Genomic DNA, 25136 nt, shown 5'->3' with positions numbered 1-25136 from the left:
TCCCCGTATCACTGGAACTGGGGAAGCTAGAAATCCCACTGATTTGTAAGAAGGGCCAAGACCAGCTTGGAATACATTATTTTTAGTGGTGAATTACTAAATTTGCACAGCATTTACAAGTGAACTATTTTACTATGGAACAACTGTCAATCAAAAGGGATTTAACTTTCAGCCATAAGACACAGTCCGCTGAATTCTTATTAACACACAATAGGTTCTCTGTTCCTTTTTAAAAAGAAGTCATGCAAAGTTGCATTGCTGACTCAGTTGTGGAGTGGGATAGAATTAAAAAAAGCTGCACAGTATCACCTTGCTGCTTTGATTTCTCTTGTTTTGTAATGATTTTATATAATTTTAAAATTTAATTATTGCTTCTATTAATTATCTAAGAGGATCACTTTGATTCTGCTTCAGTGCAAAGAAACAAGACTTAATCCTTGCATCTGAAAAGCATTTCCTTCTCTTTAGGATTTCTGGTCCTCAGACAGAAAGCCAACAAATGGCCTCTTCACATTTTCACTGTCCATCAGGCAACATCCCTGCTGGATATGCTTAATAGACAGCCATTTCTGCCCACAGGAGGATAAGATTGCTCCCTTTTCAATTACCCAAGTCAATTAGGTTCAGCGAGGAGGGGGTCTCAGAAGACTATTTTGTAAGCTTGTTCACAGCAACACAGAAAGGTATTACCCACTCACTGGGCTTCCCATGGCATCTGGCAAGAAAGGGGGGGGAATGAAATTACCACCTACTTGCACCTGTCAATATGTAAAGCAGCAGCAACAGCAAAAAGGTGTATTATTCCACTGAAAGAAAATTATCACTTAAAGGAAAATGCTGCTCCATATGCCCCAATACAGGTGTCAGCAACCTTTTTCAGCCGTGGGCCAGTCCACTGTCCCTCAGACCATGTGGTGGGCTGGACTATATTTTAGAAAAAATAAGAATGAACGAATTCCTATGCCCCACAAATAACCCAGAGATGCATTTTAAATAAAAGCACACATTCTACTCATGTAAAAAACACCAGGCAGGCCCCACAAATAACCCAGAGATGCATTTTAAATAAAAGGACACATTCTACTCAAGTAAAAACACACTGATTCCCGGACCATCCATGGGCTGGATTGAGAAGGCGATTGGGCCGCAGCCGGCCCACTGGCCTTAGGTTGCCTACCCCTGCCCTAATATATCTGCAAAGGTAAAAACTTAAAGGGGTTCAACTATGTGAGGTAGACCGGTTTTAAAAGCTCTATATGCCGCACATGATGTGGCCAGATGGATCCAAGTGAAAATTGTATTATTACACCTGTAATTAAAGTGCAAAAAGGGAAATGCTTCTCATATACTAGATGGAGAAGGAAACCTGGTTAGTGCTTAAATTGCTCTCGTTTGAGAAGAGGCCATAATGGGAAAAACTGCCAGGAGAAAGCCTTACCTTTGCAGTGTCGATGTAGCACATCTAACGCAGCAATGAGGAACTCGTGTGCATCCTGTTGCTCGTACCCTGCTAAATGCCGTGCATGCGTCCATACCAGGTGCAATAACCTATATGGAATGTGAGGAGATCGGTGCCCAGAGTAGAACTGCTCGGAAAAAGAATATAAGAAATGGTCAAATATTTGTCATTGGGATGGTTTGAATGCAATAGTAAACCATTGTTTAGTGGTATGAGAATGTGCCTAGCCTCTGTCCAAGCCTTTTTGCAGCTGAAAAGGTAAGTTCAGAAGCTTTCACTTCCATCTTTGATTAACTATTGTATTCAATGGTAAGTGAGTTCAGAATTTCAACCTCTGTGTCCGTATCTAACCCACCATCCCAAGCAATTTACCACCATATCAGAAATGTTTTAGGTTACCTAAACCATTTCTGATATAGTATCTTGGAATATTTCATCCCTGTAACAAATACAATCTTGGGTTTCTTTCTCACATGGATATGCAATGTCAAGTCAGAGCTAGCCTTTACTCTGCATTTTTTTATCTGGTACAGAATTCATGGCTGCCCTAGAACTTGGATTCTCAGTCCAGTTCATCAGCTGGTCTTGTCCTCAGCAGCCAACACGATTCAGGGTGTGCTAATCTGTGGTTGCAGAGCAAAAAATAAATGAAATACTCTATTATGGGCCAGGAATACTTGAGTTTGTGCGGTAATGTTGAACAGGCCTGTGCAATCCACACAGACAAGATCTGGTAGATTGAGCAGACAAGACCAATAGTGGGTCTAATGGTCAAGAAGGTCTTAAACCTTCTGCTGATCTTAAACATCTGCTGTCTTGCAGGGTATCTTTGGGAGAAGAAAAGGCTAAGGAGTAAACCCTACACAAACCCAGAGTAGAGTCCCTATGACAGTTGGGTGGTGCTGTGGATGCCTCCTTCTGGCAACTCCTGGCCCTCCATACACACCGCCCAGGCTTTGTGCACTGGGGAGGTCACTTCACTGCTGCTAACACAGCAGTTTGACTTCACCCCCGGAGCTACACTCCATTACCTTTTGAGACAGATGGATGCCAACAACAGCGCAACTCTAAGGGCAAGGTTGAAGAAAGTACCCAATCAAATAAGCAATGAAGAGCTCTGCAAGAGAGTTTCATCTTCATGGGAAAAGGCAGCTGGCAAGGCATTTCTCTCTCCCCCCCCCAAAAAAAAACTGCAGACATCACTCCAATCTGTGGGTGATATCTGCTGATGGTTTGGGGGCGTGGCGTTCAAATCTATGTTGACTGTGCGCACCAATGCCCCATGACAGAATGCTGTGCACAGCCAATGCAGAAGCATCAAACCACCCCCATCCCAATCATCAGCTGATGAATTGTGGTTAAACCCTGCTCAGTTTGGTTGTACAGGTCAGTTCTTTGATCAGGAAGGGTCTTGCACAGTAACACTGCTAAAATGGAGCACAACCCCTTCATTTTTAGCAGGGGTTTCAATGCAAACATCTACAAAGATGATGAAAGGGCTTGCACTGAATCCCCTGGTAAAATGAAGTTGTTGTCTTTTTTAAAAACAACCACAACAAGAACAACAACAACTCTGCTTTAGATGTGCCATGCTGCCTTCGGGCTTTCAAAGTGTCAAATCACCTGGCATCAAGTCAGGTGACTGACATGTGGGCAATCCTGCCCACCTATCAAATTTAGCCTGTAGGGCCAATCCTCATAAGGGTCTGGCCCATGCAGTCAAAAAGGTTCCCCATCCATTTTACAGCCTTCAAGCCATAAAATTAATACATCTGCAACTGACACACAGTATGCACACCTTTCTACATTATTCAAGTTTTCTTGTGGTTCTGTTCATTACTGGGACTGTAAATTATGATCTTATTGTTGTGCACCGCCCTGGGATCTTTGGATAAAGGGTAGCATATAAATTAAATTACTACTACTACTACTACTACTACTAATAATAATAATAATAATAGCAGGCAGTAGACATCTTGCTTAGCCATCTTTAGAGAGGGATAGATGGGGAAGTAACAGCTTGTTGTATATAACCTTATATGCAATTCAGTTAAGAAGGAAAGTTTGCTTTCTTGCACAGCTACCCGTATTTTTGGCATGAAACTACACTGCAGCAATGCAACAATGCACAAGCACTTTTTTTATAAGAGGATCAATAGGCAACTCTGAGATGCCAACGAGAATGTCACCAAGGGACTAGAGCCCGGGTGTGGTAACTGAAATCTGCTGACACTGCTGCTGTGACAACATAATTCAGGGAACTGCAGCAATAAAATTTGTCACTTCTTACAATTAGCCTTGGCACTATCCGGTCACTCTGCCCAGTAGCACTTTCCATAATTACTTCACTGCAGCTACTGATTTTATATTATTTAGTGCTTCATTAGGATGAAAAGGAATCTTAAGAAGCAGCCTGCGCTAACCACTGGCTATTACCATGCAGAGGATGAAAATGTACCTAACCTGTATCTGAGCACAAGCCATGCTTGTAGGTGCAGCAATAGTGCCTCTACATTCCTTTAGCCCCCACCCCCACCCCCCCAAAGGACTTCAGCTTGGATGCGGTTCTTCATGTACAATATTTTCAATGAATAAAAGTAAGCAGACAAAGAGGCAAAAATAGATTCTACCCTTTGATGTGGAAAAGCAGTTCAATACTAGAAAAGAGAGCCAAATGAAAGGTGAAGAGAGACCGGGGATGGGTGCCAAAGAACTGCTAACACACACATATACAGCACACCAAGATTTTTATCCCAAGGTAATCAAACAATAACCTGGTTAAGCTTGTGTGTAGCAAGAGCCCAACACTGTCTCACCATATAAACTACAGAGTACAGCGTGCCCAGCAGGATTAAGACCTTGGAAGATCCTATACTCCAATCTTAGGCTTAATTTCTCAAAGCTTCCTTTTAGGAATCACTGTTTGAATCTATCATCTTTATCCAGTCTCCATTTTCAGAATGGCAGCTGCCTAAAGAGGACATTTATCTCTCTTGTGTGTTGCTTGTCAGTGTGGCTGTATTTATTGCAGTGGAGGGCTGTGGAAATGCCCTGCTTTTAGGAGAGTGGGTTTCACCTTCTCACCTTGGTCTTGGTTAAGGGATATACCTGACTAAGGAACATGGTGAAGCAGGGAGCCTGATCAACCTTAACTGGTTAACACCAGTGCCAATTAATTCTTTTAATTACAGGTAAGAATGTCCTACAATCTTGCCCGGTACCCCCAAAGTTTCTTGGCATAACCACACGAATATGGATGGGAAATAAGCCGAAAAGTCTTCCACACTGCCATCAAATCCTTGTATTTATTCTTGTTCCTTATACATCTTTATTTCAGAGATGAACTGTCAAAAAAGAACATTTCATGTTTTTTGGTTTTTTATGATATTTATTATGTTTTCAAAGGGGAAAAAATTACATAAGTAAAAAGAATAGAAAAAAGAGAAAAAGAAAAAGAAAAATAGAAAAATACAGCAGCCATTCTATCAGGCTGCAGGCACAGCAAGAGATGAGAAAAAGGTTTACTTCATAGGCTCTGCTGAGACCAGCTATATTTGGCAATTCAGCTCCCTGAAACGCTTTCATTCCATCTCATCATTTGTAAGAACTACTCTTCAAGAACTATTGCCTTGCCTAAGATTTCTTTTTTCCTTTTCCCTCCTCATCCCCTTTTCTTTTTATGTCATGTCTTTTAAATTGCCAGCCTGCAGGCAAGGACTATCTTGGTTTTGTTAATTGTGTGTAAGCTGCTCTGGAAGTCTTTTCAGCTGAAGAGAAAAGTAGAAATGCTTTAAATAAATAATGGTAAAATATGGTTTAGCATTTCTGAACTGACAAACTCTGCTTTGTGATCAGCTAGTAAAACAAATTACATATCACGTTTTCAAATGTGTTTTTGAATTAAGATTTGTGCTATTTGTTTTCTACATGGGTGCTATTTCTTTTTCTTCCTTTTTGCACCTCTGTGCACTTGTAATTATGTACTTTTTATCTTTCAATAAAATATATATTTTAAAAAGAATTACGATTTGTGCTAACCAGTTTGTTAAATGAGTAGACAAACTATAGCAATGGCCACTGATGCACTGCCTCAAGAGGTTCCCGCACCATAGAGAAGGGAGTGAACTTATAAAGCTAAGTGTGGAGGGGGGGGGGAAATGAAGCTCTAAACCTCAGTTTGCCTATTATACATTACAAAGCTTAAACCACGGTTTAGGTTCTCAGCAACCCACAGCTTGTCTTAGAACCTAATCTGAACCCAAAATTTTAAAAGTAATGTTGCCGTGTGTTACAAATGTGTGAATGTACAAGTTATAAGCGGAAAGGATGACTCACCTCCTGAAAAAGTGTAGACATTTCACAGACCAGACATGAGCTGGGGCTTTGCATTTCACATTTGTGTCTGTCGGAGAGGAAGAAATCTCGCAGTAGTGGAGTGTGGGTAAGTGCTTGGACAATACAGTTCATAAAACATGTGTTCCCAAGATTGATTAGCCCTCTTAGACCTATTAAAACAAGCAAAAAGGGGAGATTTTGTTAATTGTCCTGGTTTACAAAATTGTAGTTTGCTTAAGTTAATTGATTTTTAAAATCGCCACATTCAACACACAGCTGCAAATCATGATTTTTTAAGAATCAAGGCTGATGATGTATCCAGTGATACGGTCCATTCCACAAGGGAGAACTCGTTTCCTCCTCTTTGAAAGTGACTTTTAATGTTCTTATAATCAAGTCTTTGAGATACAGCAAGCAAGACATCCATATAAAACAAAACATTTCACAAAATGTGTATGCCTCATGTATCGCGGCTACACGCACAGTTATGCACATCAAAATACTTTCAAATATTATAAAGCCTGAAAAGCCTTATTGCAGCTATATCTTGCACTGGGCTAATTAATCTAGAAACAGCCTCTCCTGCTAAAAATGGGCTGATAAAAAGCAGATACATGTTTGCTTTGCCCCTCACTGTTGTGCAAAGGAGCGGATGCTACCCATTGTGAACAATAATGCTAAGTGAAGATTTGGTCCCTCTACAAATAGCTGAGGACAGTCTACGAAGAGGCAGCAAGGCTACATGGTTCTACAGCAGGCTTACTGCTGTGCTCCCATCCTTAACCCCCACTGGCACCAGCACTATGAACTTGAGGCAGAACAAATTGCATCTTATATTGTAGTGATGGGTTTATTTGCTTTTTGAAATTTTGTCAGTGCTCTGCCTCCTGGCTCAAGAACCCTGTCCCCTTTCTTTCATTCTTACACTTACACACACACACACACACACACACACACACCAGGAAGCAGTTGTGCCCCCTCCCACCATTAACACCCAAAAGTAACAAAAACAGTAAAACTACAAACTGCTTGAATTGCTATAAGAATATGTATCAGTTTGCTGCCGTGAGAGGATCACCAAAAACATTCAGCGGCTGCAGGCATAAGGCTATATTATGTTATTGAACTGCATCCATAGGTATCCACGGGCTTATTGTGGAGTAGGTGATGTGGGCAGTGGATTACACCCAATAGTATCTTGGAACTGCAGTCATATCTTGTAAATCCAACCATGCTTATCGAAATGGAGATCACCAAGTGGATGTCAAATTCTGGCATAAACATATCAAACATATATTCACTTGTTCTGCTTTTTTAAAAGGATTCTGAGAACCAAACACTGGAATAAGAATTGCTTAAGATTAGTGACGCTGAAAAGGACCGCGGCAATATTCAGTTGTGAACAGTTGTGGTTGAGAAATGAAACTTGCTATCTTCTCTAGTGTGGAAGTGCATTCCTTTACCTTGCAGTTGGGTTAAGAGACAGGGTATCAAAGAGAGATAAATTCAAATCCAGAACTTCGCCCTCCGACTGCCTCTGTCCTGTGCTACCCAGAAAGTTTCAAGAAAGGGAAGCTGGTACCCATATAACGAAGGGAATGGTGTGTTTGGATTTCATCTATATCTACAACTCACTCTTTAAGAAGGAAGGAAGGAAGGAAGGAAGGAAGAACGACAATTTCTCTCTCATACAACTTTATGTATTATTATATCTGTCAATTCTATGTATTTTGAACTATTGATCAAAGTACTGCAAGAACTCTGGCTAATGCCTCCACCTTGAATTGACAACCATTGCTTACATAATGCAACAGTTCTAGTGAGCTTAGTTTTTGCTTCTGGAGTAGAGATTATGATGCTGCAGGTTCACAAATGTCTACCAGCCCATGAGGATACAATGTGATAGCACTGCTGAGATTGTTCAAAATACTAGAGGCTCTTGCAATACACAATAATGTGTTTGAAGAGCCCTTTAGCTTTCTTCACAAGGAGGGTGTGTAGCTTGTTGCTAGGTTACTGCAGACTGAAGACAGCAAATCACTGTGCTGGATTGTATACCGAGAATCAGTCGATGGATACTCAAATCTTCCCCAAATCATTGCCATTAGCAGAATATTGCCATCCTCTCCAACCAAACTGACAAGACACTAGTTCATCCCCAAAGACCAGCCATTACCTCTCTCTCCCACCCTCCTTCCCGGCACTAGTATAACCTCTTGTACAATGGTTTATTCTTCACTGTGGTTTATGGTACAAACATTGCAAATGCAGAAGCAGAGAACTGTCTAGTACAACAAGTTTTAGCTAATAAAAAGAGCTGGGGGAAGGCAATACTGCAGAATTCTATTTCTGTAACAAATCCAAATTCTTCAACCAGAAAATAAACAAGGCAATTAAAAATTATTTATCCAAATCTGGCGCATTTGCAGGAGTAGTAAAAAGGACATACAAACCAAATGATGCAAAATGAGAAAGTCAGTGTAAACCCTATTCACATTCTCCCAGCCTTTGCTAGAGGTAGTTAGGCCTTTGTGCATATGTAGTGTGTGGCAACAGCACAACAACCCAGGCTCCTATGACCCACCTACAAAGACAGTGAGGCTTCAGATCCTGTCCTTTTCCCTCTCTGCCATACAGACGGCTTAATCACTTCCTGTCTTTATAGCATCTTCTGCCCTAATCTTGTTCTTCCAAAGGAGAAAAGGGCAAATTAGAAGCAGCAGCTTCAAGAAACAGGAAGTGATGGCATGATGTGCAAGAGGACTGTAGGTTAAAAGTCAAATAAGGCCAACCTTGGGGTGAGACAGAGAAAGAGCATGTTTTATGCGTGTCTGAAAGCCCATGAAATCATATTTTCGGTACTCAGGAAACAGCACACACTTTCTCCATAAGCACTTAAAAATAAGAGAAGACTAAAGTTGACTTTCAAGAAACCACAAGCCCACTTTCATTTATCACCACCAAGATTTCTAAATCTCCCTTGACAAGTCATTTCCCATGATTACACAAACAAACACAGTACTGTACAGAAGAATATTGGCGTAGAGCCTTAATATAAAATGTACTTCTTACGTATTTTGAAGTGTTGTAAAGTGCTCTTAAGTAAAGCTTGTACAGATAGTTTTTGGCACATATTTATTGAACATTGTTTTATTATACATGCTGATGGCTACATCTGCTTTAGTACTGGTTGATCTCCTTGGTATCATTTCATTAAAATTTACACATTTAGCTTGCCCCACATCTAATGTAAGTTCATAATATTCAATTTTTTAAATTCTCACAATAACTTTGTGAGGGAAGGCACAAAAGGTGGCAACACTTTTGCCCCCACCCCAACAAGTGACTGCCAATGTGCAGGTCTTTTCGGACCCAGAAGAGGGCGGAACAGGGACATTAACAGGGCCGGGCAGGCTTATTTGAGCCCCACCGATGCTCACGGGGCTAGGAACGGAACCCCTGCACAAAATGTTCTCTGCCTGCGTTATTATTCAGTTACAGCATAATAAGTTAACCCTAAGCAATACAGATGTGCCCAAGATGCCACCCGATGAATCCATGGCTCAGCTGCTGTTTCAGTGAAGGCCACCTAGATCTAGGCTCCTCTGCTGTCCACTGAAATGCATTGCTTCAAACATGCTGCGATAGAAGGTCCACAGTTACAATCTGATCATCGTGGCAACGGTTGACCTGCTTTCAGAAGTTCTTCTGGTGTTCATTTTTGTTTGTTTGTTTGTTTGTGGGATGGCAGGGAGGAACCTAAGGTTCTGATGGAGGTTCTTGTGGTCACATGGCAGTCCGATAGACTGGTCACAATGTAGCCTGTAACACACACAAAAACAGTAGAACCTTTAGACACCATCTTATCTCATCAGTTCGTATTTAAAGAAGAATCTAGAATTAAAGGCTGTATCCAACTAAGCTGTTCTAAGTAAACCCACTGAAAGTAATGGAACTGAGTTGACAATTTCCATTCATTTCAATGAGTCTGTTCAGAGCATGACTAATGTTGGATAGTACCCTAAATCTTGAACTTACTTGGGAAGGAGTTCAAACCTGGATTACAGCACACACTTTGAGACCTCACCTGAGGAGAAAACATATATTCAGTAAAGTTTAATATTACACAGCAGAACAACTGACTTCTTAAAATGACTACCATCCTTACCTTGGGGAAGAAATACAATCAAAATTCATGCTGGCAGTCAGTAGCGGGAATAGCAGAAACTCTCCTTACATAGAACTCCTGAAGCAGAAAGAAAGGAAGCCAAAGCAAAACTTGGTAATTAAACAAAATGCAAGTGTGTGTTGGTGCAGCACCGGTCTGTGCAATATACTTACGCCATTAAACTAACCACACTGTGCAGCCTATTACAGTAACCGTCATAGGATTTGAAAGATGATGTTTGATGTCCCCTGCAGCCTGAGTAGACAAAACCATGTAAATATGTTTGCTGTACACCATCCATGAGAGTGCCATAACTGGAAACTGTAATTCCAGATGCAAGTTATTAGGAAGTCCATCTTTGCTTGCTGCCATTGTTCTCAGTCACAGGTATCTCTAGTGATGCTAATAGGGCTGGAAACATTCTGTGCAGGTAGTGGAAGGCACTGAGTGGGTTATGCTCAGGGCTTAAGCAATTTCTATGGGCTGGATTCAACTGAATAGCTGTGCTAAATGGGAGCCAGAAAAACCAGTTATGCCGGCACAACCGGGGCTTCCTCCCGAATTGGCTGGTGGGAATCAGAACTCCCCCCCCCCCACCAGAACAGTGTACAGGGGGAAGAGAGGGGAGATAATTCTGTCTGGCAAGCAGAAATACTTGCATTGGAAGAACAATTTACGGTAAATAGTGTGACGCTGAATTCCACCCAATTAGTTCACAAACTAATACATTTCTATGTTCCTAGGTTGTCCCCCAAGTATGCAAAAAGAGGAAGCCATCAATGTTAGAAAACACTTTTTCACAATACATAATCCTGGGAAGAGTATTCAATGCACCTTAAAACTGAAGGACTTCTGTTCTCAGATTTCAAAGCTAGTTCAAGAAAATCAGATTTCACAATCTGGGCTATAGCTGACTATAATAAAGTCACATAACTGCCTGCTCATTCACCTTTGCTACCTTATTTTAGCTGGCAATAGATCACTTAACACACTGAAGACAGGTACATGTTTTATGGCAGTCTGGTTCAAGTCCAATCATCATCATCACCACTTGTAGTCCATCCAATATGATTCCACAACAGAGTAACGACTGCTTACCATTTCCATTTCTTTATACACTATCAGGGCTGGTCTCCAACAAAATGCTTGCTGGTGCCTGTGTGCATCTCTGCAGTAGTAAATTAGTTACCATGTATCTGTAAATGTTTTGATTTATGGAGTTATTCATGCAATAATCTGGAAGAGCATCATTTTTAGTCACCTGAATACATCATTCACTTGTTGGCAAGATGCAATTCTGTGCTTCTGTAAAGGATTCAAAAGTTTCAGCCATACACCAAATCAGACCACTGGTCTATCCAAGTCATTCTGGGGACTGGACCTAGGACCTTTTGTATACAATGGCCCTTGTATACTCTAGCCCTTGAATTATGGCTACCTCTACAAATTCATTATTTGTTTAGTCTCACACAGGACCATCAGTCCAGAGACTTAAAAAGCTCAAGCTATTTCCTCCAGGGAAGGCAAGGTGTATTTAGTGATGTACTAAAGGCTGTAATTATAGGTCTGTTTACCTTATTAACAGCACCTTTTTGCTCCACTTGTGCAAGTATGCCCAGTTTCATCAATTTCCCATAGTTGAGATAAGCAGGGCAGTAAGTACGAAACATGACATCTCCCTGGCACAGTCCTGAGTACAACATAGCAAGGGGAGGGGAACGCGTCCATGGGTTTTAATTGAAATAAATTGAACAAAAAAAGGATATGCTGTTTTATAAAAATTCCTCATGCATATAATGCTATTTCTCAACAATCTTTTTTTTGTTTATAAAGATTTGTGTTGAACTTGTGGGTCTACAAATTCACTTGTCATGCTGGTGAGCTCACACTGTGCTTTACAGCACCGTCAAAGATCATTATGCCAAAGACAAAACTTTGCCCTCGGGGTCATGGCAACCTGAATTTTGGCTGGATACCAAGGTCAGCCAAACTTTGTGCATCCCAGGTAAGCAGTTTAGACTTTAAAATGTTCCCAAAAAACTACAGTCCATGTTAGAATAGTAATTAGCACATAAGTTTCTCATGGGTTTATACAATTTAGGACTGCATTATGGACAATAAGACCTATTGTAAAAAATAATTTCACAGCTGACTTTGGTGCACAAGGCCCTGACAAAATATAACATTACATTACTAATTCCCTTTGTGTTCAATCAATTTTATTCTTCCTCCTCTGCATTATTCTGTTTAAATAACACTCAGAATTGGCATGACATCCAAACATATAGACATTACATGGCAACATGAATCAGAGGAGAGCAAGAACAGCTATATTCAGACTGGTAGGTATAAAGCATTTTGGACAGCTCCTTGTTCACTGATATCCACAATCACACAAGAAATCCACCAATGCATTGCCTCCATATTTCTCTTTTGTGGTCAGACATTTTCACCTTCTTCTTCCTTGGTTACAGTACAGACCTGATGTTCATGATGACTTAACCATGGTTAAACAACTGGAAGTGAGCTGTGGGGGTCACAGGTTTTTCTTAATCACTACAACCACCACTAGGGACGCAGGTGGCGCTGTGGGTTAAACCACAGAGCCTAGAACTTGCCGATCAGAAGATCGGTGGTTCGAATCCCTGCGACGGGGTGAGCTCCCGTTGCTCAGTCCCTACTCCTGCCAAACTAGCAATTTGAAAGCACATCAAAGTGCTAGTAGATAAACAGGTACCGCTTCAGCGGGAAGGTAAACGACGTTTCCGTGCACTGCTCTGGTTCGCCAGAAGCAGCTTAGTCATGCTGGCCACATGACCCGGAAGCTGTACGCCGGCTCCCTCGGCCAATAAAGTGAGATGACCGCTGCAACCACAGAGTCGGTCACAACTGGACCTAATGGCCCTTTACCTTTTACAACCACCACTCGCCTTAATCAACCTTTACCAATAAAGTACACAATTGAATGAAGTAATGAACAACTCTACTATTCTTCGCAACAATACAACAAGGCTAAAAAGATGGTCACACTTTGGCTGATAAAATATTAAAGGGCCTAAAATCTGTAAAAAGTGGCTTGGAGATACAGCAGGCATTAAGTTCCCATATTCCAGCCCATACAAAGCCTTCTGCTAGAAACAGTGGAGACAGTTAAAGTTTGCAGCCCTCAGCAGCATTGTAAATCAATACTAGAGGAGCTCTGCAGTGACCTTGCATCTAACTGTGCGCCTTCATTTAAAATCAATCCCAAGGCAGTTTAACAGCACTGGACTAAAGGCACAGCAGGGTGAGCCTGCAAAAGCAGTCAGCTAGACAACACGGTTTCATAACGTTGCTTAGGCTGTTCGCAACAAAAAAATGTGTAAAAGAATAAGCTTCTTCACCTTCCTCAGTAAATCTGAGAAATAAAAAGTATACCCCAAGTATTTAAGGCTCCATTCCATGCCTCCATGCTTCAGAAGCATTCCTGGTGGCCACCAAGGGCACAGGATTTGCATTTTTTGTCTCAGATAGCCAGGAGATGAGGATGCAGCATGCAATTCAAGAGACAAGACCAAGGATCCCTTGCAGCGCTGCCACTCCAGAACCATGCTGGCCTTTGCAACTCAAAGGTGCCCCCTGTGAGCACACTGGTTAGAGATGATTCAGTTTGAAACTGGGATCTTCAGCATACAAATTGTGTGCTATGCCACTAAGCTACAGCCCAGTGTTAGAAATCCCCCAGGTGCCAATGCGTTTTGCGACTGTCACAGTTCCAATTGCGACCATATGGCGATCTCTGGATGCCAGATTGGCAACTGACATCTCCCTCTGGCTGCTCCTTCCAGCTTTCTTTAGCAGGTATACAGAACAGCTTATTTATTGCATGTATAGTCCACCTTTTTCTCCCAAAAGTACATGGTTCACCCCCTTCCTCAGTTAATCCCTACAACGACCCTGTGAGGTAGATTAGGAGGCTGTGACTGGCCCAGGGTCACTCAGGGGGTGTCATGACTAAGTGGGGATTTGAACCCTGATCCCCCAGGTCCAAGTCCGACATTCTAACCACTACACCACACTGGCTTCCTGGAATACTTCTGCTATGGGGCAGCTCTATAAATTAAGCAGGTAAATAAGTATGTGGAAAGCAAAATGTCACTTAGAGAAGGATGTGAAATAATTTCCAGGAGGCTTGAATTTGTTTTATTCGGGATTGTTTTATTTGATGTTTTAATTTGTTCTAAGCTGCTTTTGAATTCTTTTCTTTAAAATATAAAGCGGTATAGAAATGAAATTAATAATAATAAAAAATCTCATTGCAAAAAATGAGACATTCCATTGTGGCAACCATAACCTAGGTTTAAAGTACAATTTGGTGCTTTGCTTTTTTATTGACAATTTTCTAACACTGGGACTGAGAGGGTTGATACTGTTTTTTTTAAAAAACCCGCAAAGATGGAGTGGGGAGTTTGCAAGCTTTGACAGAGGGAACCGTTTTGGTAGAAACACAAACAAATAATGACTTGCCCCGGAAAAAAAATCAGGTTAAAATATTAAATGTGCAATAATAGTTGAGGAATATGTTGTGCTTCTATTATTACACTGAAACTAGAGCAAAGAGAGCTAAGAGAGATTCGTGGCTAGTTCCTTTATCCTGATAGTGTGCAATTGGCAGTAGCAAGGTTAGGAATAATGGCAGGGTCAATGCAGAGGTAATTAGGGTAATCCAGTCCTTTCTCTGACAACAAGCAGCAACAAGGCACTTATTTAGGGAGGGAATACTTATGTGATTATTAAGAACTTCAAGTGCCACTGAAAACACTGATCACTGTAAAGTGCTTCACTAAGAACCCACAAGATGCTCAAGGAAATCTGAGCACAGGAGTCACTCTTCAAGGCAAATGGTTAGTTCAGAATCACAACCGAAGTGCTAGAACATTTTGTTACCAAGAAAGCTAGATGGAGATAAACCCTTCCACAACAGTGCCAGAATTAACCACCCCGAAAGCCAAAAAGGCATGTCAAAAGATACAAAGGTCTGAAAAAGTGCCTGTTGCTAGAAATCAGGCACTTCCAAACCAGTCTTGAGTTGGCAGGTGGCCTCACCTACAAGGATACGTACATGTGCAAATAGGACGTAAGTGGTTGCAGACAGATGAACACAACTATGACACAAAATGAGCAAGATCTACGCCAAAATATACTGGAACTGGGAGAAAGGGTTAACTAGAAGGTGGAGTCAACACAATGACTTTCCCCCCTCTTTGGCCCTGGGAAGAACTTTACTTCAGGATGAGAACAGAAATTGCGTGGCGGCGCAGCGGCAGCCCCCATTAGCTAAAGTGGTACCTCAGGTTAAGAACAGTTTCAGGTTAAGAACAGACCTCCAGAACGAATTAAGTTCTTAACCCGAGGTACCACTGTACCTGCTAATGGGGACTGGGAAACATATTGCCTTGAGACCCCAGTTTTAGGAAAAGAATGAGGAGCCTGTGTTACTCAAGGTAAGAGAGAAGAGAGAGCCAGCTGGCCTTCTGGATATCTAGCTTTATTTTATTTAATCCATTTCTATACTGCTTTATATTTAAATAATAATAATCTCAAAGTGGTTTACAATCCAGTTTAAAACATAAAATAGAACATTACGAATTATCAAAATAAAGTATTGCACATTAAGATCAAATACACATTTAAAGCAGTATGATTAGCAGGAAAACTTAGAAATGTCACAGACAAAAATCAAAGACAAAAATACAGTGAAACTACACAAAACAGCATTATTAGCAACAAAATAACTCAAATAAGAACTGCACCCATGCTTCCTTCACCTGAGTAACCTCTCCCAAATACATCCTTAGCAATTTCCCACATACAAACCTCATTCTCAAGCGTTCCTGCCAACCATACGGATAACACAGCTAATCCCCAGCCAACCATTTGTTGCAAAGCGTATGTCTGGTCGACAAAAATCCCTAGCAGCATTAAACATAATTTACAACTATCTCTTTCACCCACCTCCATTTAGGGCTATATCATACAAACAGCAACTTAATCACTCCCTCCCAGACATGGCCTCACTCTATACCTCAGCTACCACAGTCAAGTGCGGCCAATATGCATTGAAAAGTGTGGTGCAAAGTTGGGGAGAGGAAAGGGTCCCCACTACCCTTAACAACAATGGGAATGGGGGTGGGCTGCAGGAAAATCCCAACTCCTCCTCCTCTTCTCCAGAAAGAGTGTGTTCTTCTAAGCTGCCATCTGAACAGGACTGATGAGCTAGTTCCTAATTATTGCTGTGTTCAGACTATGTACTAGCTTGCTTCTTTTACTGACAGGTCTATCTGATACTTCCATGGAACCATTTTGCTTGTTTCAACAATGCTACCTATATGCTCCAACCTGCTAGTATAGAGAATATTATATGATTCAAAATTCTTCCTGGTACAGAGCTCTTCTTTTTCTCTGAAGCTCCCTGGGTGTGGTGGCTGCTTTCTGTTTTTTCGCCTATTGTTACTTATTTGTATAAACACGTTGCATTTCCTTCCACGGGGCCAGAATGGTTTGTCTTGTCTTCTCATATTGAATGAGGTTACAAGGAGTGACTGTTTTAGACAGCAACTTAATGTATCATCCAAAACATCTATGGTTTACAACACCATATTATTCTGTTTTATAAAATACATCGATCTAAACTGGAAAAGGAGGTAGGGAATTCATCTACGAAATTCATACCCAGAGAAAAGCATATTTGAAGTAGAACCTGGAGCCATCCACTCTCAGACCTGACCCTTGGTTTCTCAAGATGGGTAGCTTAATCAGCTGTGCAGGTTATGAGCAGGTGTCCACACATTAAGCAGTCCTGTTGCAGTAGCAAACAAGAAGAATTTCCCCATCTGTTCAGGGCTGAACAAGACTACGATAAACTTGCTGAACTATTCAAACCTGGAAAGCAACCTAAAACTAAATCCTAAACCACCAAACCTGGATTATGCTGCACTATACACTCTAACCCAGGCATGGGGATTCTTTGGCCCTCCTTATGTTGCTGGACTGCAACACCCATCACCCCTGGCCATGGCCATGCTTGCTGGGGCTGATGGAAGTTGTAGTTCAGCAATATATGGAGGGCCAAAGATCCCCCACACCCGCTCTAACCTCAAACATGTAAAGCACAAGAAGCAGATAAAGAAGCTTCCGTAGAAATCCCTTGTGTACCGTACTGCTAAAAATCACTAGGTTATCACAATTCCCGGCACAGTTCAAATTGTCCTATGTGTGTGCCTACATAGAGCAAGCCTACAAGTAGTATGTAAACCGTTTATCCTCTTCTTTAACATCCTGGCTCCCAGCCTCTTTACTCCATGCTGGAGCAACTCACAAGCTGCATGGAAAGGCGTCAAGGTGTCAGCGTAGCTGTCACTTAACTTGGCGTCCATGTGTAAACGCTGCAAAGTGCACCATATCACAGCTTAGGAATGGTTTGGGTGTTGCTCAAAGAGGGACCCGAATCAAAACACTGCATGCCTTAGAGCAGTGTTTCCCAACCTTTTTTGGGCAAAGGCACACTTGTTTGATGAAAAAAATCTCGAGGCACACCACCATTACAGCCCCATGACGTCAGCGCGCAGTGTCACGCCGGGAGGGACATGAATTGCTAGCAAATTACATAATCACCTCCTTGAGGGCTGGCTCATCTTCTCCGAAGGCAGAACCCCATTAATTAACAGCACAGACTCACACCATAGCCAAGACGAGGGGGGAAAACCTCAGTCATGCACAGTCATGCACATGTGGGGGCTAAATGAGGACGAAGACCGGGCAGAGAGCAGGGTTCAAATCACCCCACCTGGCCAGGACAATCCCTGGGTGCTCCCTTGGGCCACTCGCCTGACCCACCTCGCAGGGCTGTTGTTGCGAGGATAACACGGGGAGAACCACGCGCGCCCCCGGGAGCTCCTTGGAGGAGAAAGCGGGCGATGAATGCAATGCACGAAATATATGAGAGGCGACCAGGTTTTGCAGGTGAGGGGCCCCTGCCAGCCTCCGCTTCCAACACCCGGCGCAACGACGCCGAAGTTTCCCCCCGGGCTTGGCTCGAGGAGCAGCGCTGCTCCCCCCCCGGCTCCCCTTCGCCCTCCCGGCTCTCTCTGCCGCCCACTGGGGACCCCCCTCACCTGCCAAGTCCGGAGCGCCGGTGGAAGTTGCATGCATGCATGCAGGGCGCCGCGTTGCCATTGCATTGCACTGCACTCCATGCAACCCCTGCACGCATGCATTGCCTTGCACGCCCGCCAAGGGGTCTCCCCGCGGTCCGATGCGTCCCCTCCGGCGCGGATGCAGCATTGCAAAAATAACCCCCCCCCCGACGCAGCCCTACCTGGGGGACAGCCTCCGCCTCCGCCGCTCCGCCTCCGCGGGGATCCCCGGGCTCCATCCTGCCGCCCGATCTCCACAGGGGCGCAGGCAGGCTGCGCGGGGTCTGCGCGGAAGAGCCCCTGCCCACCCGGCCGCCGCTGCTGCGCTCATTCCATGGCCGGGAGAAGAACGCTTCAAACAAAACGCCCGGCCCGCCAGGCCACGCTGGGAAACGTAGTTCGCGTACCCCGTGCGGGCGCGGAGCCCAAGGGCGAGGGGACTACGGATCCCGGCAGCCCCTGCGCCGGGGACGGAGGGGGAGAGGCCGGGTGCAGGGATGGAGGGACGGGTGGGCGAGCGAGTGAGTGAGTGGCAGCCGCCAAGCCTTGGCCGAGAGCCAGGAAGGGCCTCCCTGGAGGAGGAGGAGGAGGAGGGAGGCGCAGAGCGGGAGGGAGGGAGGGAACCCCAGGGGTCATCTAGTGACGGCGCCCCAATCGAAAATTTGACTTAAAAAAAAAAAATCTTTCGAATTTTTTGATTTTTCCCGCGGCACACCAGGCAACATCTCGCGGCACACTAGTGTGCCACGGAACAGTGGTTGGGAAACACTGCCTTAGAGGTCTGCACCCTGCATAACAAAAAATTCCAGTGTCAAAGACAGCTATACAACTGCATAAAGACCGTAATGGTAACTGCTACTATAAACTATTATCTATGTAACTGATCAGCCAGCACTTCTGAGCCTGTTGACCAAATGTGGTAAGGCTGGCCTAGCTAGTAACACCTTGTAGCTCATAAGCCTATGTAAGGGCCCAGCTGCAGGAACCGTGGGCAAGTTATCATATTGGAGTTGACACTGCAACATGAATACTCGACTGTAGGGCTGGTCAATGTTAGATTTTCAACACTGCAATGTATCAGGAACCAAACATCGTCTTTGGCGATAAACCACAATGTTGAAGCAAGCTGCACTGGCCTCAGTTAGAGAGGCACAGGGTGAAACTGCCTCAGCTCTCACCGGGGGTGCTGAGGCACTTTCACCCCAGTGCCTTGCAGGCTGGGGCCAACGCAGCCAGCCCCAGCCTGCTGCTCAGATGGGGGGAGGGGCGGAAAGGCTCCTGACCCCAGCTGAGTGAGCCCCGATGTCCCTGCCACTCACATGCAAGCAATAGGGACCACGGGGCTCCTTTCTGAGGCTCGCTTGCCCCCCCCACTCCCCAAAGATGAACCAGGCAGTGATAGCTAAGTGCACAGAGCTCACCAGGCTCCGTGTGTTTGACTGCCTTTGCCCGTGCGGGGGGGGGGGCTCTTTTCTCCTGGGGTGGTCATTTACCCAGGGAAGAAAGGCGCAGCCCACCCTTCCAGGTGAAGCCCACAAGGTGGGGCTGCTGGCAAGCCCTGGGCCTGGCAGCAGCAGCAGAAAGCACAGCAGCAGAAAGCCTTTAACAGAGGGTCAGGGGCTTGGTAAAACTGCTTGGCTGAGGCAAGGGCAGTGCGTTCTCCTCAGCCAAGCAGTTTAAAGAGGCGGAGGGAGGAACAAGTTGTATCGCGCCTCGCCAATATATCATCCAGGCCTATTCTAGTGAGGAGAAGAGACCACTGAAGGGCTGCCTGCAATACACACAAAGGTTCTTGAAAGTCAGCCATGGAAAAGCTGATGCATACAACTTGGCAGGTGCTGTGTGGACTGCATCAAATCGCTCTGTATGGAGGCAAGTGGTCGGCATGTCCCCACTTGCCACACAGAGCATACTATTCCCCCACCAAAAAACCACCACCACAAACCTTTCATTTGGCAGTTCACAGCGGCCCAAATGGCTGCCTGCATGTAAAAAGGCAAAGGCAAAGGACCCCTGACAGTTAAGTCCAGTCGCGAATGATTCTGGGATTGCAGCGCTCATCTCGCTTTACTGGCTGAGGGAGCCACAGACAGTTCTTCCGGGTCATGTGGCCAGCATGACTAAGCCGCTTCTGGCGAAACCAGAGCAGTGCATGGAAACGCTGTTTATCTCCTGCCAAAGCGGTACCTATTTATTTACTTGCATTTTGACGTGCTTTTGAACTGCTAGGTAGGCAGGAGCTGGGACCGAGCAATGGGAGCTCACCCTGTCGCGGGGATTCGAACCACCGACCTTCCAATCGGCAAGCCCTAGGCTCAGTGGTTTAGAGCACAGCGCCACCCGTGTCCCTTAGGATGTGCATGTAGGACCTTCCTAAAAAGCAACTTACAACAATCTGCAGATCATCACTTGTTCATACACACTAGCCACAGTTTGGGCATATCTGCACACAACTGATGAGTAGAAATACCTGTTACTGACTCAGCTAAGTACTGTGCCGGGAGGAGAAGCAGCGGTTTCAGAGGAGTGAGGCTACAGAGTACATGTAAGCACACCCTAAGTCTTTTAATTCTCATCTAAACATAAGAGAAGTGGGGGGGATGACGACCGAATAATATGAACTGTCCAGGCGATGAGACGCTTCAACTAGATTCTGAGGTACAGAGTAATCCTTTACTTGAGATATACCTTTCCTCCCACCCACATTGAACAAGTGACTCATTAAAAATCATAATAAAAGGCAGGTGTGGTATAGTTAACATTGTCCTGGGTGCACAGATAATTGAAGACAATTCTGTGACTCACTGATTTATCACACAGTTGTTTCACCAGTTAAGTGAAAATATCTGCGTCAAAAAGTTGGCTTTATAACCGATGGCCATATGTAACTGCCAAGATTCTTTCAGTGCTGCCTTAGCTCTGGCAGAGGCGGAGATCTTCAGGAAGCTTCCCAGCAGTTTCCAGAATGCATGAGTACCATCACCACCACATGTGAGGCTTCCAAAATCCCCCATAATACCTAGTAAGATCCATCCCTTTAGGAATATTTTAGTTAGGTTAACAGTCATATATCAATATTTCATTTGTTTTAAAAGAAAGTAAGTACAGCTAAAGGCTTCAAGCATATGCCCCTAGGAAGAAAATAATTGGAACAGATTGCAGATTAAATTATACCCCATTGTAACATACAAAGACACTCCTCCTCACTTTCAAATCCCCAAGTTAGCTGCTAGGGGTTATATGATTAAGTTGTTTTCTATGTGAAGTTTATGCATAAATTTTCTTATAAAGGGTAAATGCTGTTGTGGCTGAATAAATCAGACTTTCTCACAAACAAATTTCATGAAGTTTAAATCTCACTCGGTCTTCAGGAGTCAGCCAAAGCAAAATTCCCTTCAGCAGGACATTTTTTACTTCAGTGAATCTGATGCTTGTAATCTGCAATTTCATGCTCGGCAAAATGTGTATGAGTAAATCAAGTTTGCTGGTCCTTCCTGAGTAGGATTTCTTCTACTCAGATTAGACATCCAAAAGTGAAAGAAGCTAAAGAGATCTCATCAACCACTTGATTCCAACAATATGAGACATGCACTCCTGAAGAGAATTTAGTGTATTTTTAGAGGATTAAGATTGGCATAAATTGAGACATCCAACCATATTATACAGAGAGGGAAAACCTTCTTTCCCCCAAGGGCCAGGAGCTGTGGGGAGAAAGTTGTGGTTGGCATATGCCAGCGGACTTTGAGGAATGCAAACCTGAACAGGGAGGAAGCAAATTCAACAGGAGAAATTGGCAAAGAGTGCAGCATGGGTACTTCCACAGGTTGAACTGGAGATTTCTGTGGGTCACACATGGCCCATGAGTTGCCAAGTTGTATATTGTAAACCTAGAGGAGCATTTTAAAAAGGATCATCAACTGAACCCTTCAAGCAGACCACTTACTGTGTAGTATTTCTGCCAGACAGCAATTGCTCTCAGCAGTAGAGGTGGAAGGTGGCATTAACTCTCTTTTTTAACATTGCAAGGCTATTCTGGACAGTTTGAAACATTAACATCTCCCACATTCCACTGTTAGCAAACTGTCAATGTTCAATAACGTTTGCCATTGGTTTGTGGGTTTGCTAGTGCTGGCCTTTAAAGACTTGAGTGGCTTAGAACCAAATTATATCAGAAACTGCTTAGTCCCATATGAACACTCTTACCTGTCTTGGAGGTCTTGCTCTATCCCATGTACTTGTGAGAACAGGAATGCAAGCAGAAGAGATGGGGCCTTTTTGGTGGTTACAGAGAGGCTGTGGCATTCCTACTTCTTGGTGAGGTAGGAGACCTGTGGCCCTCCACTATACAATAGCACATGGCACCGAGCCAAAAGGGCACAAAATAATAAAAAATGAATTATTGTGAAAATAATAAAAATATGGGGAGCACTTAATTTTGCCTTTGCTCAGGGCACCATATTACCAAAGTCCGCCCCATTGGATGGGACCATAGCTCAGTGACGGAGCACATGCTTTCTGTGCAGGTGGTTGCACATGGAATCTCCAGTAACTTCAATTAATAGGGCCTAGTATCAAGTGATGGGAAAGATCCCTGCCTTACACCCTATAGAGTTGCTACCAGTCAAAGCAGACGGTACTGGGTTAGATTGAGAAAGAGTGGGACGTCATAGGCTGTTTCCTACGTTTCTAAAAATGGTTCACACATGAGTCATCACAAAATAAAAATCTGTCGCAAGATCCAGAACTAAATTACATTGTATATGCAAGTGGATGCTACACTATTTGTTTTCCTAGGGAGCAGCTTACTTTCCAGGAGTAAGGAAAACAAGATGCAACAAAAAGGAGAGCAGTTTTCATTCTGAGTACATTGCAACTGCAGAATTAAGGTATGCATTGTGATTAGCAAACGTATTTCAAAAAGGATTTTGAAATATGTACTTTGAACTAGATTTTGCAGACCGAATATATATCCATTAGAAGGCACACCAGAATGTCTTTATTCATTTCACTAGATCAGTGTTTCCCAACCGGTGTTCCGCGGCACACTAGTGTGCCGTGAGACATTGGCTGGTGTGCCGTGGGAGGGAGGCGGGCGAGTCGGGCGGTGAGAGGCGGTGGCGGCGAGGATCCGCGTCGAGCCGGGGGCGGCTCCGTGGTGGTGGTGCCGAGCGGCGGGGCAGCACGTGCAAAAGGGAGGAGCGTGAGACAGCGGAGGAGGAGGAGGCCGGCATGTCCGGGCAGCAGCAGCAACAACAGCAGCAGCAACTCCCGGCGACGGCTCCTCAAGCCCCGCCGCCGCCCCCTCCTCCGCCCGCTATCGCCGCCACCACCACCACAGCCGCCGCCTCAGTTGCCGCCGTCCCTCAGTCCCTCGCTCTGCTGCCTCCTCCCACCCCCAAAGCTTGGAGGTTCCCCGGCAAGGGGGAGGGGAAAAACTTTCACTTTCGTGCGTCCCTCCCGGCGTGACGCTGCGCGCTGACGTCACGGGGCGGGGCTTTAATGGTGGTGTGCCGCGAGATTTTTTTTCAGTAAACAGGTGTGCCGTTGCCCAAAAAAGTTTGGGAAACACTGCACTAGATATATTTTGTGGGGTTTTAAATAAAAATGATTGTTACTTGTGTTCCAAGCTTTAGGGGATGTGATGAACAAATGAATGTGATGAACAAAAAAATTGCAGCAACAGAATTTATAAGTTCATTTATGTAAAAGAACTACAGATATTCTCAGGACCTGGATATCACATTATTTATGTATGCCCCCTTTCTATGCTCTCAAGAACTCAGTTTCCAAAAACGCCCAAATCCAAAACTGGAAGTGAGAAACAAGGCCACTGCTGCTCACATTCTGTATAAAGGAAAAACAAAGTCTCAAAATCAAACCAATCCGGTATGTGCTCAAATAAATAAATAATTCAAAACTTCCACAAAAGCCAATGGTTACATAAGCATAGCTCTCTTGACTGAAATACAAACAAATGTTATGAGTGTGTTTTGCATTCCTAAACAGTAAAATCCTGATAACAAGCATGCATTGGAGGCTAAATCAGATATAGGAAAACAGGTAGACAAGAGCAAAAAAATGAACCAGTAAAAGTGTAAACCAACAAGCAAGCATTCTGTCTCTTTTTACCCTACACAGTTCTAAATGCCATAATATAGGGAATGTCGGAAGTTCTTCATAAAACAGGGGTGGGAGAGGAAGCAAACATTCAGAACAGCAACAGATCCTATATAACTTAGCATCTATGCCACAAACTTTTTGAAGAGTTAATTTCTGAACTTGTGATTTATCATCCAATCCCTTAAATGGAAATCTGTAAGTAGCGTCACTAAGGCGCATGATCACACCAGACATATGAACATCATTAGGTATTGAAAACCTAAGCGAACTGCATCCAAATCACCAGATTAGACACATCCCGTTAGGCAGCAAATCTGGGAGCTTTGATTTGACTAAAATTTAACATCAACCACAGATTTCTAGAAGCAACAAACCTCTTAGAACTCTGAAGCAGCTGTGTGATTTTTCTTTCACAGATGGCTGGTACAATTGAGCCTCCTGGAGCAGTCTGCTTTCAGAAAAGCTTTCTGGCCATTTATATACATGCCTTTTTCTTTTCTTTTTTGGAGGGAAAGAATACACATCAAGGTTTTAAATTCTCTCATTATTACTGTATTAGTCAAAGATGACAAGCAAAGGCCCAAGTATTAGAAAGACCGAAGAGATAGTGGTAACTGAAAGCACAAAACTACCTTTCTGCATTTTTTAAAAGTAAAATGTTACGGTGCTGTCAACTTCAAAAAGAGAAGTGTTTAGATCTTTGTATCTGCTGTAAAAAAACCTGGTCTATTTTAAAACATTCTCGGTGAATAAAAGAAAGGGTTTTTTTCTGTCAGTTGATTCTACTGGAAAAACTTGAAGTATTTACTGGTACAGGGCTTAAAATGTGAATTTTACATATATTTTATAACCAAAAGTCCCCTGTGAGAGGGTGGTTTTG

The 25136-nt window shown here is 43.6% G+C and overlaps 1 protein-coding gene across 3 annotated transcripts in view; it reads right to left on the bottom strand.

Annotated features, from left to right (window-relative positions):
• USP22 (ubiquitin specific peptidase 22) overlaps nucleotides 1-25136 on the bottom strand; it is a 105635-nt gene that overhangs the window by 20051 nt on the left and 60448 nt on the right. For all 3 annotated transcript variants that reach the window (XM_083474368.1, XM_083474370.1, XM_083474369.1), the window contains 2 exons: nucleotides 5795-5964; nucleotides 1439-1586 (listed from right to left, as the gene is read on the bottom strand). In XM_083474368.1, coding sequence (XP_083330494.1) covers nucleotides 1439-1586; nucleotides 5795-5964 — 318 coding nt within the window. The remainder of the gene's footprint in view (nucleotides 1-1438; nucleotides 1587-5794; nucleotides 5965-25136) is intronic.

This window comes from Podarcis liolepis, assembly GCF_965112155.1.
Source record: "Podarcis liolepis genome assembly, chromosome: 14".
Lineage (NCBI taxonomy): Eukaryota > Metazoa > Chordata > Lepidosauria > Squamata > Lacertidae > Podarcis > Podarcis liolepis.
Note: the sequence above shows the minus strand (reverse complement) of the source record. Positions and strands in the feature narration are given on the sequence as shown.